This window comes from Aspergillus pseudonomiae, assembly GCF_009193645.1.
Source record: "Aspergillus pseudonomiae strain CBS 119388 unplaced genomic scaffold BDV37scaffold_14, whole genome shotgun sequence".
In the NCBI taxonomy this organism is placed as follows: Eukaryota; Fungi; Ascomycota; class Eurotiomycetes; order Eurotiales; family Aspergillaceae; genus Aspergillus; species Aspergillus pseudonomiae.
Window position 1 is genome coordinate 709 of NW_022476006.1, and position 14,035 is coordinate 14,743.

The window sequence follows — 14,035 nt, forward strand, 5'->3', positions numbered from 1 at the left end:
TATATTTCACGATCACAATGAAACATGCACCGTCCAGTCAGATAGAAATATGACCTAAGTCCAATCATCATCCAACCCAGGACAAAAAACCACGGAAAGAACGGGTCGATCGACGAGGAAAACGCAAGCTGGCAGGGCTTAGCCCATGACGTGGAGCATGTCGTGGTCGTGACTGGTTGGTGTTGAAGGAACGCCCCCTGTTATGGCTCCACTTTGTGGTCTGGTTATTGGGATGTATGATTAGCCGAAGGGCGCAGATTCAGTTACCATCGTCCTGGCTGTATTTAAGGGCTCGTGGGTCGCTGTTTGGGAGGGTTTTGGTGGCAGTTTTCTTTTGCATACATTCTATCATCTGTGACGTCTTTGCGTGGTATATATTGAATTTAAAGCGCGTGGTTATCGTTTCATCAGTTTGCGCTCATACAGGCACCATGGGCCTCTTTGACTTCTTCAAGTCCTCTAAAGAGGAATCTCCCCGTACCCAAGAACCAACCTGGGATCCTAATACCATGACGATGCAACAACCGTCCAGTCCTCCTGCTCCCATTGTGGACCGTGCTGTGTCGGAGCAACCGGTATGTTGTTTCTGATTTGTGTAAGAGTTGGCTAAGAAGGCTGATCATTTAGAATACGCAGGAGAAGATGCAGTTGCGTGGTGGGGGTGCGGGTGATTGTTGCTGCGGAATGTAGGTTTCTGTTCTTACCCTTCACTATATCGTGTTGTCCTATCCACAGAGAGCTAACTGGAGTAGATGTGCTGGTATCCTTTGCTTTGAGTGCTGTGAGGAGTGTTGTTAGTTTGGTGGGAGTTGGTTACAATTTGAAGGCGTGGAGGAAGGTCCTCTGGCTATGAGTTATACCCGTCTACGCGTTATTGGTCTACATGTTGTGCGAAATTCTCGATGTTGAGATGATCACTTCCCTAGTTAAATTTGCCTCATTGAAATAACAGTGTCTGTTTATCTCACTTCATTTGTGAGTTCCGAGTGTTTAGACTTTGATAAATCGCTCTCACTGTTAGAGTGTTCGCCGTACTAACATGAAAATAGGAATTGCACAAACTGGTACGGTACCTGCAGCTGGAACATTGGACGAAGCAGAAGAATAAGGACTGAGTAACGCACTAAAACTCCCGGCGCTGAGGACGGAGACGCAGGTCCGTACCAATGGTGGTGGTACCAGGCTCAGACCCATCCGCTATTTCCAGCTTCCCAGCCTCATACTTGACCGTGCCATCTTCAGCATATCCCGCCGTCTGGATAAGTCCGCCAGTGATCTCCTCGAATATCTGACCGTATCTCTCACCGTCGCTGAGGTTGCAACGAGTGCTTGGCGATTCGAGGTGCGCGACTAAAGCAGCGGTAGTTTTGAAGAAGCGGAGGCATCCGGGACACCTAACGGTAGTGGGTTGGATAGTTAGCGATAATAATTTGTCAGATGGGCAGCAACGTACTGTCTGTCTTCCATCATGCGACTCTTCCTGAGCACATGGTTCTCAAATTCGGCCATGGTGGCAAAGCTCCTCTTACAGGGACAAATGTATTGGCCGGTGAATGAATCAAAGAACTTTGTCGCGTCCCATGCGCGGTCAAGCATGCGAAGTGTGTCTCCGGGGGGAAGTGTTCCAATGCCGAATGGACGTTGCGACGACACGGCATTGGTTGTCGATCTGACAGGCTCCTTTCCCTTCCACGACTTGTTGTCTTTGCCTGTGGCGGTGGAGATGCTCAGCTCGGAGAAAGCCAACAGATCACTAGGCGCAACACTGGTTCCCTTGGTAGCATTTGCACCCAAAGCCGGCCAGTGCTTCAGAGCAAGCATCGCCGAAACACTAGCAGTGGGATCGTCCTGGCCAGGCTTCGGCTGGTTGCTGAGAGCTTCTCTGTTCGACATTGCACGACTTGCCGCCTGACCGGTTTTAAGCATGACTCCACCATCAGTATCATCGTAGTCGGCATCCTCTAGGGTACCCTGAGGAGGGATAATTGGCAATGACATTCCTTCACCGGCATCCAAGGCCTCCCTGATCATCATCTTCTTAGACTGCTCCTGGAGGAGATGGACGTGACGGATGGTGGAACATTCATCCTTCTCGATATGAGCCATCAGACCGCTGGCAGATTTGAACGTAGCCTTGCAACCGTGGCAAGGGATAATCTGCTGGGATTGGTGGTTCTTCAGAGATCAGATTAGTCAAGATGGCCACCGGATACGTTAGTGTCTCACCTGACGAATGTGGGCGTTGCGGCCACCATCGCTGCGAAACTCGATACCGCAAACAGGACAGACGATATGCTTTACACTTTTGATCTTGTGGATCAGAAGGCGCTCCTCGTCTTCGAAGTCTTCATCGCACTGGGCGCAATATTCGTGCTCATTGTCAAAGGTCTTGTGCTGCTTCATTTCTCCTTCCGATTTGAAAACCAACTTGCAGAGAGGGTAGGTGCAGTGCACCTTGTTGGTAGCTGCTTTCTCAGCCATGTTGATGTCAACTTGTATAGGTTAGACCCGTAGAGGGGGAGTGTATGAGTACCAGGGAGAGAGGGTATGGTGGTGAGGAGGAAGAGAAAACGAGAGTGGCTTAGGAAGGTAAAGGGATAGAAATATAAGAGGAACTCTCAATCGGAAAGATGTTTCAGTGTTAGAATTTCATTCCCTGGGTGTTGCAATTGGTGTGATGGGGGATGCTTAGTGAATTGAATCAGACAAACAGGGTTGAATGTGAATTTCACAATGGATATACAGTTTCTCCAAACATACTTCTGTTTGCTCCATTTGTATTCTATTATAACAAACACTACCTAGTGAGTTTCCTCTTGTGGACTCTATGGACAGGCATACCTACTGGGTCTATTAGGATGTGTTTGTCAATATAGATAAGCATTGTTTACTATAGCAATCATCCTATACTGCAAGTATCCCTCTTTCATCTGTTATTCCGTTTGTCATTGGCCTACACAAAGATATTCTATACTGCTTGCATCTAAATATGCGCTAGAGTCGTATATTCAAATTATATTTAATTATTCTTAGCGGCAAGGGCTTTTGCTCCCATATCCTACTCTCTACGAACAAGAGGAAACAGGTTGTCATTACGCATACACATTCATGCTATATACTTTCAAACATACATTGGACATAAGATCATCAATCCGCATACACGAGGCATAAAGCCCACTCAGCCTCCTCATAACAATGGCGTGATCCCTTTAGAATCTCGAGAAAGGAAGCCTAAACATGTTAACACCATAGTCGTCACACGAACCGCAGGCATTGTACTCACCACTTGCCACGAAGGGTAATAACAGCCCAGTTATTTCCATCAGCATCTGTCTCCTTCTCCACATTTGTTGAGAACGAGATAGCGCTCATGATCCCATCTCCAAACTTCTCGTTCAAAACCGCCTTGTAGGCATACCCATAGTTCTGCACGATCTCATACAAGCGGTAGATCAGAGGCTCCTTGGGAGGCATTTCCACGGACTTGCCGCGATCAGGCCAGCCGCTGAGCTGCTCCTCCAGGGTCTCATGGGAGATTTCCAGGAGGGAAGCGAGCTTGGTGATGTCCTCCGCCGAGGCCTTGGCCTGGCCGTAGAAGATGGCTGCGGTTGCGACTTCGTTGCGACCAATGTGCTGGGCAATCTGTTCGAAGCTGAATTTCTTGGCAGCTTTGGCCTTGAAGAGAGTCGCGGATGCGGTGGGGAGGTTGGGGTGTTGCGATGTCTGCTCCGGTTATTAGTGAGTACTATATGGGTAGTTGGTATCGCTCGGGGTATCTAACGTCAAGTGTTGCGAGAGACATGGTAAATAATTTCGGTAACAGAAGTACAAAGTTGACTCAGAAATATATTAGAAAATGTTAATTTCAGTAACTCTAAAGCGAAAAGGTCAGCCTTAAATAAGTGAAGTCCTCCAAATCTCCAACAAGCTGATGAGGGGTGTGTTGCATCACTGGCATCAGTATGGTACGATACGCATGACATTCTCATTCTGCGGGGGGTTGAGGCCGCGGTGGTGTAAGTTGCGTAATACAGATACTCCAGGAATGCGGGGGGTGACAGGACGGCGGATGCCGATGAGGGGTACTGTAGTAGATTGATAAGAATTCCCGTTATCGGGAGGTTCCCCTTACATATGCGATATCGCTACATACCGTTTTGCATTAGAAAAACATCTGTTCAATTGTTATCGTGCGGTTAATCTTTAAAGAATGGCAATCATCTTGGCAGGGTTACTGACTCCGCCGGGAACATTGAGTGGGGTCGATGTGAGAAAGAAGGTCCATTTCTTATGGTCACCACAGGCTCGAGCAAGATGCTCTAACCAAAGTAATTCTCCAATAGGACATCCCAGCCAGCCAATAAGACTTCGTGATAGAGGAAGCTAGAAGATGGGGCAGGAGGCAAGCATTCCCACGCTGGCGCATCACCTCCCACCATGGCCGCCTCTTTCTCCCAAAGGAACTGCAGCATTCTCTCGTCTTGAGCCATCCCACATGTCCTGGGGGGCGTTGTGTGTGGTGAGTTCTCCCTCCTGGTCGTCTGATAGCTCGACGTATTTGTTTGTGAACCCGGATCGAATCAGCAATATGTCACCCCTTCGTACTTCGATAATCTGCTTTGAGAGTTGGGATTGCTCGGCAACACGGCCCATCAGCTCATCGTACGTGATGGAAGTGCCGCCGGTCGCATCGTATACCTTGTCATGTCGCTTTGCGTATGCCCAGTAGTGGATCAGGATGCCTCGACCGGTGACCAATCCATTGCCATGCCACTGCTGAATCCCTAGTGTCAGGGAACCAGAGTTCTGGATATTATCTTTGGACTTCGCATTATAGCATAAGTCGGACTTCTGATAAGCAAAGTGGCGTAGCCCATCGGCCTGGCTACTTTTCTGCATGTTGAAATGCAACTATACATATGGGCATGTGGTTAGCTTGGCCTTGAGAAGCGTAGGTATTTCGTAGCCACACACCTCATCATCTATTGCAATGAGTTCGGTAGAGTGCTCGTATACGTTATGGCTGAATTCACGTGTGTGTCTCCTAGCGTCTGAGAAGAAGCTAAAGACCAGCTATGAGACTCAGTTTCAAATTCAACGCACTGATTCCACGTTTGAAACAGCGGCCAAGTTAGATTTCACTGGCTGCTCTAGTCACGGTGGATTCATCAAGTAGATCCTATTAAGACAGGGTACATCAGTATGATGGGTTATTCTTTCGGATATCAAAGCATTTACCAGTGTTCCAACTTCATCATCAGCTCCCCAGAGGCCCCATGCCGAGTATGGAGGGTCATTTGGATTCAGAGGCAGCTCAGCGAAAGTAGGTCGAGATTTCGTTGATGTCATATTGTCAGAGGGGAGGTAGACTCAGGTAGTAGTCTACTCTTACCGACGGTGCTTACGACAGACAGCGGGGATGATTGACTGATACACTCTATTATATGGAAACCATGGGCATTATGCACGTGAGAATGCAGTCTACGCCGACTCGACTAGAAGCGGAAACCCGCCCACCTCTCCATTGCTTGTATCGAGTAGTGCAACACACCCACAATGAGCGTCATCTTGTATCGCGCTATGTCGATCTTGTGATACAGAATTTCTGCTTGATGTCTGAAATTACAAGGATTTGAGTAATCCGATATGCAGATCGTTGAGAGAATTGATACATTTGCCAACCTTTATACTAAGGCGGAAATCCGGAACGATTTCCGCCACTATTCCGGTACACCAGCTCCACCGAGTCCACCCCAAGGAGACTAACGACCATGCTCTAATATAATTTGTTGAGTTACAATCTCGCAAGCTGTTTGCACCGACAGAAAAGATGTCTTTACGCGGCTAACCGGTTTCCAAGGTCTGTGCATGCTCGTGTCAAGCACACGACAGCCCATCATTCGGCACTACCCATAGGACCGTGTCATTAATTTTAAGGTATTAATACACAGCACCGCCGAGGATGATCGCTCTGTCTCGAATAACGCTTCCAGACAGCTTGGCAGCTGATAGGGGTCATTATGGGATGCCCAACCGAGAGTTCTGAGCCTGCATCGCGAGACCCTGCGTTCGAAGTTGACTGGGAACAAAATGACAAAGAGAATCCCAACAACTGGCCTTTGTGGTACAAATGCTTCACTGTGTGGTCTGTTTCACTCACTACAACATGCGTGTAAGTCCAACGATGTTCTGCCTCGCATAGCTATACTATAATTCCCTTTCCGGGATGTATAGTAGCATTTTGTCGGGTTATCTAAACTGCCTCTAGGATATTGTATTCCACGTCATATACATCTGGCTCGCCGGGAATCCAAGAATCCTTCAATGTTACATCTAGGACTGTGGTGCTGATTGGGCTGACTACCTACATGATAGGTCTGGGACTCGGTTGTCTAGTCCTCGCACCTCTGTCTGAAGTGTATGGTAGACGAATAATCTACATAAGCACTGGTGCCTTGTTTACTATCTTGGTCGTACCTGTGGCACTGGCACCAAATTTCGAGGCCGTCGTTATCAGCAGGTTCTTTGGTGGTTTCTTCGGCAGTGCTTCGGTAGTAGCTGGTCCTGGCACTATAAACGATATAATCCATCCCGAGTACAGAGCTTTAGCGTTTAGTCTATGGAGTCTTGGGGCAATGAATGGCCCGGTTCTAGGTACAATTTTATTTTCTCGAATCACTGGCTTAGCTACCGACTGACACTTTCTAGGTCCTATTATCGGCGGCTTTGTCTACCAATATCTTGGATGGCGCTGGATCAATTGGATTGTGCTTATATGTGGTGGAGCGTCAACCGCATGCCTCTGTTTGGTGAAAGAGACGTACGCACCCGTCCTGCTCAAGAGGCGACGAAAGGCGAAGCAAATCGAAACTGGCAATACACGCTGGTGGACCAAATATGACAGCCAAGGTGAAGAAAGCATCTGGAAAAGACTACAGACTAGCCTTAGCCGGCCACTTATCATGGCAATTTTTGAACCAATATGGTAAGTGATTGAGAGGCCTCGGCCTCTGTCCCCCAAATGAAAACTGCAAGCGTGGTTCGTGCTGACTGAATAGTTTATTCTGGAACGTATATGTGGGCGTTGTCTATGCAGTATTATTCCTCTGTTTTGTCGGGTATCCAATGGTGTTTCAGCAACTCCGCGAATGGTGCCCTGGTCTGGCAGGACTCGGATATTTGGGGATTGGCACTGGCATAGCGCTGGCGGTGTTCTCAGAACCATTAGTCCGCAAGTTCCTCATTGCAAAACATCCACCCGATCCGATCACTGGAAAGATCCCACCAGAGGCGTTGGTGCGACCAATATGCATCGGTGGGATACTCATTCCCATCGGGGAGTTCTGGTTCTCTTGGACCGCCCGGCCACCTGTCCATTGGATATCATGTATACTAGCGGGTGTCCCATTTGGGTTGGGAAATGGGCTAGTGTTTATCTATGCTACCAGCTATCTGGCAGCTAGCTATGGTATGTATGCCGCCTCTGCTATCGCTGGAAACTCGGTGGTTAGATATGTGTTTGGGGGAGTATTGCCACTCGCAGGCTCGAAGATGTATGGGGCAATGGGGGTGCATTGGGCGGGAACGATGTTAGCACTGGTGGAAGTATTTTTGACATTTATCCCATTTGTTTTCTATCGATATGGTGGAAAGATCAGGCAGCGTAGTCAGATGGCTTCGAAGATCATCTAACGGCACTGGTGTTATCGAATTCACAATTATGTATGGGTGTTACATCCTTATTACAAAGCCTAGAATCTAGTAATTTGCCTTAGATATGTATAAAATCAGCCCTTATATTGTCTCTAGAATACATGAATCTCATAACGTTGTTCTACTAGATCAGTTTCACTTCTCGCTGAAGCTGCACAGGCGTGAAATATAATATTCCGCCTAAAGCAGCCGAAGTAGAAGATGCAACGAGTGACTCCAATTACATAATCACCAAATGAATAGTTAATTATCTTACTACAGTACTATGAGATATGCAATTTAGAAATTTTTATTATATACTGACTTGGCAGTTGCACACATTCCCACATCACCGAGACAGACAAATGCACCATTGAATTTGGCACGGAAATGCAACGGAATTGTTGCAATAATTCCGTCCCCGGACACCGAGCGTGACCCACACTACATCTGAACTCCCCCAGGACTCGTCAGACAACAGCTGCGACATCTTGGTAGCACTTCTAGTGCTGCAGATCAATCATATCCATGTCGATCAGCTCCGCCGAAATATCCGAAATATCCAGACAAGTTCGAACGGCAGAGAATGGGGTCTACTACCGCCGACTAAAAATCATGCAACGTTCTCATGGCGAGCTATCGTAACCTGCAAACACCGGGACCCATATGCACATCGGCAAAAGCGGCCATTTTCGCATGGAAGTTCCGAATCTTGACCCATTTAGTTCCAGCGGGATGCCGAATGAGGTTATGGTCCTTGATATGGCGCTGTTCTACGATGAAACAACCGATGTATAAAGAGGTTGAAAGGTGTCCTCTTTCATTTTCTCCATCGAACAACCTCAACTATATTCACAGAAAAGGAAGATCCATCATGAGTCCTCTAACCGGCAAGGTCGCTTTCGTCTCAGGTGCCAATGGCATCAGTGGTTTCGCGATCATCGAGCACTTGATTCGGCAGCCCAAGACCGAGTGGTATGTCCCAACAATAATTGATTAACTTAGCGAAGGGGCCGTTAGCTGAAGAAAACCAATTATAGGTCGAAGATTATTGTGACCTCCAGACGTCCTCTGGCGTATTTCTGGCCCGACCCGCGGGTCGAATTTGTGGCCGTAGACTTCCTCGACCCGGTAGAGAAGATCGTCACAAAGTTGAGGGACATCTGCGCGCCAGTTACTCATGTGTACTTCACCTCGTACGTGCACCATGACGACTTCAAAGTGCTGAAAGAAAAGAACATACCTTTATTCAAGAACTTCATGGATGCGGTGGATGAAGTCTGCCCGAATCTGGAACGGGTTTGCCTTCAAACTGGTGGGAAGGTTCGTCTCTCTTATTTGCACTCTCTATTCAGCTACCTGCGTTGGTCATGAAAGCTCACTAAGGCAACCCAGTATTATGGCGCTCACCTCGGGCCCGTCAAGTTCCCTCTCTCGGAGGACATGCCCAGATACGACGACAAGGGCTACAACTTCTATTACCCTCAGGAGGACTATCTGAAGGAGGCACAGAAGAGACGAAACACATGGTCCTGGAACGTGATTCGCCCCAACGCAATCAATGGATTTGCTCCCCACGGTTGGTTCACCTGGCAGTATCCCCTTGGTTACTCAGCTAACGAAACTTTGCTATCCCGCAGCAAATGGAATGTCCGAAGCCCTGACCGTGGCTATCTACATGTTGATCTGCCGGGAGCTCGGCCAGCCCGCCCAATTCCCGGGTAATGAGTATTTCTGGAACTCCATAGATGATAATTCCTACGCGCCTAGCTTGGCCGATTTGACCATTTACGCTACGACGACGGACCGCTGCAAGAATGAGGATTTCAATCATTGTAACGGGGATGTCTTCGTGTGGAAATACCTGTGGCAAGAGGTTGCAAAATACCTTGGCATTGAGGTATGTTGTATGATATACAAAGAAAGGACATGATGATTAGCTAACAGCTTCCATGCAGGCCCCCGAACCACAATTTCACAAGGCCACCGGCCAAACCGATACTCTTGACAACGAAATCGACATGGTAGAGTGGGCGAAAGACAAGCGTCCTGTCTGGGAGGCTGTGGTGAAGAAATATGGAGGCAAGCTCGAAGCCTTCGACTGGGGCACCTGGGGGTTCTTCAACTGGGCGACTGGCAAGTCCTGGTGCACAATCTCGTCCGTTAACAAGGCCAGGAAGTACGGTTGGCAGCGAACAGATGACACCCTCGAGACCTGGATTGAGACTTATCGGTCTTTTGAGAATGCGGGTGTGTTGCCTAGCCACACTGCCCTCTAGGGCCATTGTGTGAGTGTTGATGGTCGTTGACTAGACTTGCAAGATAGAATTTAGATGTAGCACATATTATTCTTTCATTAGCGACATAACCTTCTATTCTAAACAGAACTCTGCTCAGATACATGTCAAGACAAACCGAGCCTCGAACTTCAAGAAAAGCTCAATCTAACCCTCAGGCGGAAGCATAACATTGGATCCTATATCAGTCCCAAACAAAGACTCCAACCATCCCATCTCCATATATGCAGTTCCATCCTCGACCCCACTTGGCCGTGTTCCAACCATCCATCCATGGACAGGACCACCCGGTATAAAGTCACTGGTAAGACTTTGCTCAAAGTCAAAATCAGTGGTCACGAGGTTTGGTGGCGTAACGGTCCATCCTTCGGAGGTATGTTGAAGATGTGTTAATGGGGGTATTGGATGCGATGGATGGATAGGATTCGTGGCGAGAGAAGATGTATTTTGATTCGTCAGTGCCGAGATCGGAATATAACCACCCTGCACAGTGGATGTGTGGGTTGTATTATTTGAAGGAGGGAATGCCATGGACGATGTCCAGGCTGTTGTCTGAGGAGCCGTGTTAGTATCCGTGATATGGTTTTGGGATGATGGCTGTAGCGCCGCGGAACGCTTCGAGGGTTGATTTCTGGAATGGGATAGAACGGATGAAGTTATCTGATTCAGTCTCCGGATGGTTCGGATCATCTTTCCTGAGACCCATGTCTTGCGGCAGTAGTTCTCGAGCGAGATTGCGGCGTGGAGTGTGATGTTGCCGTACATTGCTTTGAAAGACGGCTCTCGGATGATCAGGCCTAGAGTGACGACTGTGGCCCCGACTAGTGAGTGGAGGAAGGGGAAGGCAGATGCCGTGTATTGGGGGATTTGTTTGAATTCCTGGATGATGTTGGAGGCGATTCGAATGCAGGTGACTTCTGTTTCGAGGATGTCAGCGATGGACTCCTGGGGTGAGGCTCGTTGTTGCAGGATTGGTTTGCGGATGAGGAGGCGGAGGGATAACCATCGCTAGATATGTGGTTAGTTAATGAAAGAACAAAAAACGGGGCGAAGATAGGAAGATGAAGAAGTCCCATACAATTCGCATCAGCATCTGCTGCTTGGTGAGCCACCGCAGCGGGTTCCTTCGCTCAAGATTTGGCGGCTCAGAGTGGTGATTGTCGGAAAATTCTGGTCGTACTTCCACTTGGGCGCTGGATATGAGTTGGTCTAGATATTCTAGTAAACTTGAGCTGGGGATGACGTCTGTCATATTTGCCCCGTAGATTGCCTCCCATATTTTCCCCACAACCCGTGAATAGCGGATGGTGGCATTTAGGTAAGGGATTGGTGTGATAGGATCTTGGCAAAGTGCTTCTTTGATGTCTTTTTCTAGCTCATTGTTTGTCTTGGGGTCTTCCTTGTGCCGGGTGAGCCAGTCATCGTCCAGGTTCTGGGGATGAGGAGCATCAACATTCACGTCCTGTATTAGGAAAGGATGGCCTGTCTCGATTGCTAACCGGCGATCAAGGGCATAAAGAGACCACCATAGTCGCCGAATCATTTCATCGTTGAAAACTGGCATACGTCGGACAACCTTGGACCGATGAAAGCCTAGATAATGTGCATGCGAGATAGCAAGCGCTAAGAATTTCTCCGCTCTTTCATTTGCGTCGAGTCGAAAGAGATAGACCACCTACAATAGTCACCAAAATATCAGCATCCGCTATGCGATCTCATCCTGAGGTCAGGTCGTGTACCATTAACGCGTAAGTTTGCAAGATAATCGTAGGCCTTGAGCACGCCCGAAAACAACCTACAAGGTCCCCAATAAGGTCCGTTGCTGCCTCGAAGATGCTCCACCCAGCAGAGTGTTTGCCCTCCTCACTACACAACCGAGGCGATTCCGTACACCTTCCGAGTGCGATACAAACCCATACCTGAGCGACCATCATCCGGTAATCCTTGCTTCTCTGAAACTCATGCTCCGTGGAAGAAAAACCAGAATTCCACATGTTTGCATAATTGGCCCACAGGCTCGGAATGTGAAGGAAGGGGTATAGGATATGCACTTCGTCACAGAAAGTGTGCATGTATCCATCCCATTCTTCTTTCCGTGGATCGATGCCATATCCATTCAAGATTTTTCGTATATCGACTGCCTCACGCGTCTCCCTAGAGCCAGCTAGCGGGGAACTTGGCGCAGTTAAAGATATTCCTGACGCCTGACAGGACATGGGTTGATGCTCTGCATTGTCATACGTGACATCCGTACGCTCCAGGTAGCCCTCAATTTGGTCGAGGGTGTGGTTAATAGAAGATTCGCCCGAGAAAGCCGGTACTTGGGCTCTAACCGCATTCGAGATATCAGAGGTGATGGGCCGTCGGACATTGGCCTCCCGCAGGTGACTTGATCCATCAGTTCCCGGCTCTTTGCCAACGGATCTGTCTTTGTCGCGGCCTACTGACTCCAAGACTAGGCTTAGTTGATGCTCAATCCGACTTAGTCGAGACGCGAGGTCTCGCGCAGTTAGTCTAATCGTATCGTTAGCTGGATTATATTAAACCGGTGGAGTAATAATATGAATCCTCATACTGATCGTCATGGTTATGACGGCTAGCGTCCGAATTGGCCAGCTCCCCGTCAGGAACTCCAGACTCCGTCAGCCCGGTTGTTCTTCGGCGCCGCATGTCTATTGTTTGCATGAGGCAATCTCGGCCATTGAGGACGCATGGCCGACAGGGGATGCAACCATCACACTAGAATCATCCCACGGGCTTAGAGACATCTAACATGGTATATTTTTTGGGCTTTCTCACTTTGATTTTTCTCCTCTGGCATTGGCCACTGGAGAACAGGTGCGTAGTGTCAGAAAGAAGGCTGTAGCTTAATATTTTCTGGTCCCGTACCAAGCTTTTGACGCATATTTTCCTCGTTTGTGGCGCTTTGAGGCAGGTTCATGTGGCAGGCCCTCGGGGCTGTCGGAACCTCCATCATTCCCCTGACGGTTCCGAGGTTGTTGCTGCTGGCTAGCAGTTTCCCTGTCTTGCTGTTGTCGCACCATTCTTCGGACCAAGCATCAATGATAAATGCTCTGCGCTAATGGAGCTATGACATTTCGCTGAGCTGGATCACCGCGTCGAGTGACACTGGCAAGTGTATGTCTTAGAGCGACGATCTCTTAAAACTCGTGACAAAAAGGCCTCGCTTAGTCATCACGTGTTATGTCGGAGTAAAGTACCGGAGTCTTGTCGCGATTCCTGACCCCTGCTTCATTTGTGAAATGTTTGCATGGATAGTTATTATGGTGTCAGACTAGGGATGTTGAATCTCCAGTAAGGTTGTCGAGACATCCCGATTTGACTGCATGATAGTTCTGTGATAATGGTCATGATGATGGTCACTCAAGCTTTCGTAAATGCAATACTAAGCATTTCATGCCATCACAACGAGACTTCGATCATGTACACGGATCAATCAATCGAATGAGCTAATTATAATTCACGTACTACCACTGCGCCACGCCCATTGTTCTTCCAACAGGCAAATCGAAGACCCTTGAAGACTCAGGGACCAGTGCTGATCACCCCTCGCTTAGGGTTAAGTCCGAGGTTTATCTGAACTCGTGGCCGTAACCGAGCATACCGAATCGTCTTTCGAAACCTTCCTGCCCTTGAATTAAAATCAGTGTAGATATAAATGGCGTAAGACTTATTGCGCATGGAATGGCTCAATCTATGCACAACGAACATGACATCACCCACTTGATTTCCGTGGTCTATGCCGAGTACTAAATCTAAGATATACGCATCCATCGTATCTCATGTGAAAGGATCGGCGCCCCACGGGGTAGGACCCTTCAAACAAGTTTGGACCGCCGCAATTAAACTGCCACAACAGCTTTAGGAATGACTCTTTTCCATCCCCATTTCCCCGCTCTACTTGTTTGCATCCTGCAGGAACTGCCTTGGACGCAGTTGTATTCCTTGCGTATAACACGTGACCAAAGCCTAAATCGGTCGTGAGCTCAATCCTTGCGTCTTTGCCTGGGGAGAGGAAGTCCAAG

At 48.3% G+C, this 14,035-nt stretch overlaps 7 protein-coding genes across 7 annotated transcripts; 3 read left to right on the plus strand and 4 right to left on the minus strand.

The window, feature by feature from the left end:
* Positions 1-431: 431 nt before the first annotated feature.
* On the plus strand, positions 432-690 carry BDV37DRAFT_280399 (uncharacterized protein; the record flags this gene model as incomplete). The annotated part of the gene is made up of 2 exons (XM_032086556.1): positions 432-575; positions 637-690. The coding sequence occupies 2 exons, from the start codon at positions 432-434 to the stop codon at positions 688-690; spliced, it is 198 nt and encodes a 65-aa protein (XP_031944108.1).
* A 433-nt stretch (positions 691-1,123) lies between these two features.
* BDV37DRAFT_280400 (putative C2H2 finger domain protein) lies at positions 1,124-2,481 on the minus strand (the record flags this gene model as incomplete). Its single annotated transcript, XM_032086557.1, has 3 exons — positions 1,124-1,394; positions 1,454-2,175; positions 2,227-2,481. The coding sequence occupies 3 exons, from the start codon at positions 2,479-2,481 to the stop codon at positions 1,124-1,126; spliced, it is 1,248 nt and encodes a 415-aa protein (XP_031944109.1).
* A 605-nt stretch (positions 2,482-3,086) lies between these two features.
* On the minus strand, positions 3,087-3,913 carry cyn1 (putative cyanate hydratase). The gene is made up of 3 exons (XM_032081254.1): positions 3,782-3,913; positions 3,284-3,723; positions 3,087-3,231 (listed from the first exon to the last, which is right to left on the minus strand). Exons 1-3 carry the CDS (start codon positions 3,800-3,802, stop codon positions 3,210-3,212), a joined length of 483 nt encoding a protein of 160 aa, XP_031944110.1. The 5' UTR covers positions 3,803-3,913; the 3' UTR covers positions 3,087-3,209.
* A 290-nt stretch (positions 3,914-4,203) lies between these two features.
* On the minus strand, positions 4,204-5,349 carry BDV37DRAFT_269545 (uncharacterized protein; the record flags this gene model as incomplete). The annotated part of the gene is made up of 5 exons (XM_032084379.1): positions 4,204-4,366; positions 4,430-4,911; positions 4,975-5,051; positions 5,143-5,179; positions 5,239-5,349. 5 exons carry the CDS (start codon positions 5,347-5,349, stop codon positions 4,204-4,206), a joined length of 870 nt encoding a protein of 289 aa, XP_031944111.1.
* Positions 5,350-6,020: 671 nt separating this feature from the next.
* Positions 6,021-7,692, plus strand: BDV37DRAFT_280403 (MFS transporter; the record flags this gene model as incomplete). The annotated part of the gene is made up of 4 exons (XM_032086558.1): positions 6,021-6,172; positions 6,269-6,654; positions 6,709-6,985; positions 7,059-7,692. The coding sequence occupies 4 exons, from the start codon at positions 6,021-6,023 to the stop codon at positions 7,690-7,692; spliced, it is 1,449 nt and encodes a 482-aa protein (XP_031944112.1).
* An 874-nt stretch (positions 7,693-8,566) lies between these two features.
* On the plus strand, positions 8,567-9,971 carry BDV37DRAFT_269547 (SDR family oxidoreductase; the record flags this gene model as incomplete). Its single annotated transcript, XM_032084380.1, has 5 exons — positions 8,567-8,667; positions 8,733-9,015; positions 9,088-9,271; positions 9,333-9,592; positions 9,651-9,971. 5 exons carry the CDS (start codon positions 8,567-8,569, stop codon positions 9,969-9,971), a joined length of 1,149 nt encoding a protein of 382 aa, XP_031944113.1.
* An 82-nt stretch (positions 9,972-10,053) lies between these two features.
* Positions 10,054-12,755, minus strand: BDV37DRAFT_45738 (fungal specific transcription factor domain-containing protein). The gene is made up of 4 exons (XM_032090694.1): positions 12,565-12,755; positions 11,729-12,503; positions 11,068-11,664; positions 10,054-10,997 (listed from the first exon to the last, which is right to left on the minus strand). The coding sequence occupies exons 1-4, from the start codon at positions 12,672-12,674 to the stop codon at positions 10,137-10,139; spliced, it is 2,343 nt and encodes a 780-aa protein (XP_031944114.1). The 5' UTR covers positions 12,675-12,755; the 3' UTR covers positions 10,054-10,136.
* Between the last annotated feature and the right edge of the window lie 1,280 nt (positions 12,756-14,035).

Coding starts and splice junctions, on each gene's coding strand:
- cyn1 (XM_032081254.1), bottom strand. CDS start 3,802: ATGTCTCTCGCAACACTTGAC. Junction 3,724..3,781: donor TGTCTCTCGCAACACTTGAC/GTTAGATACCCC, acceptor TAACCGGAGCAG/ACATCGCAACACCCCAACCT. Junction 3,232..3,283: donor ATTACCCTTCGTGGCAAGTG/GTGAGTACAATG, acceptor TAACATGTTTAG/GCTTCCTTTCTCGAGATTCT.
- BDV37DRAFT_45738 (XM_032090694.1), bottom strand. CDS start 12,674: ATGCAAACAATAGACATGCGGCGCCGAAGAACAACCGGGCTGACGGAG. Junction 12,504..12,564: donor CGTCATAACCATGACGATCA/GTATGAGGATTC, acceptor CGATACGATTAG/ACTAACTGCGCGAGACCTCG. Junction 11,665..11,728: donor TGCAAACTTACGCGTTAATG/GTACACGACCTG, acceptor TGACTATTGTAG/GTGGTCTATCTCTTTCGACT.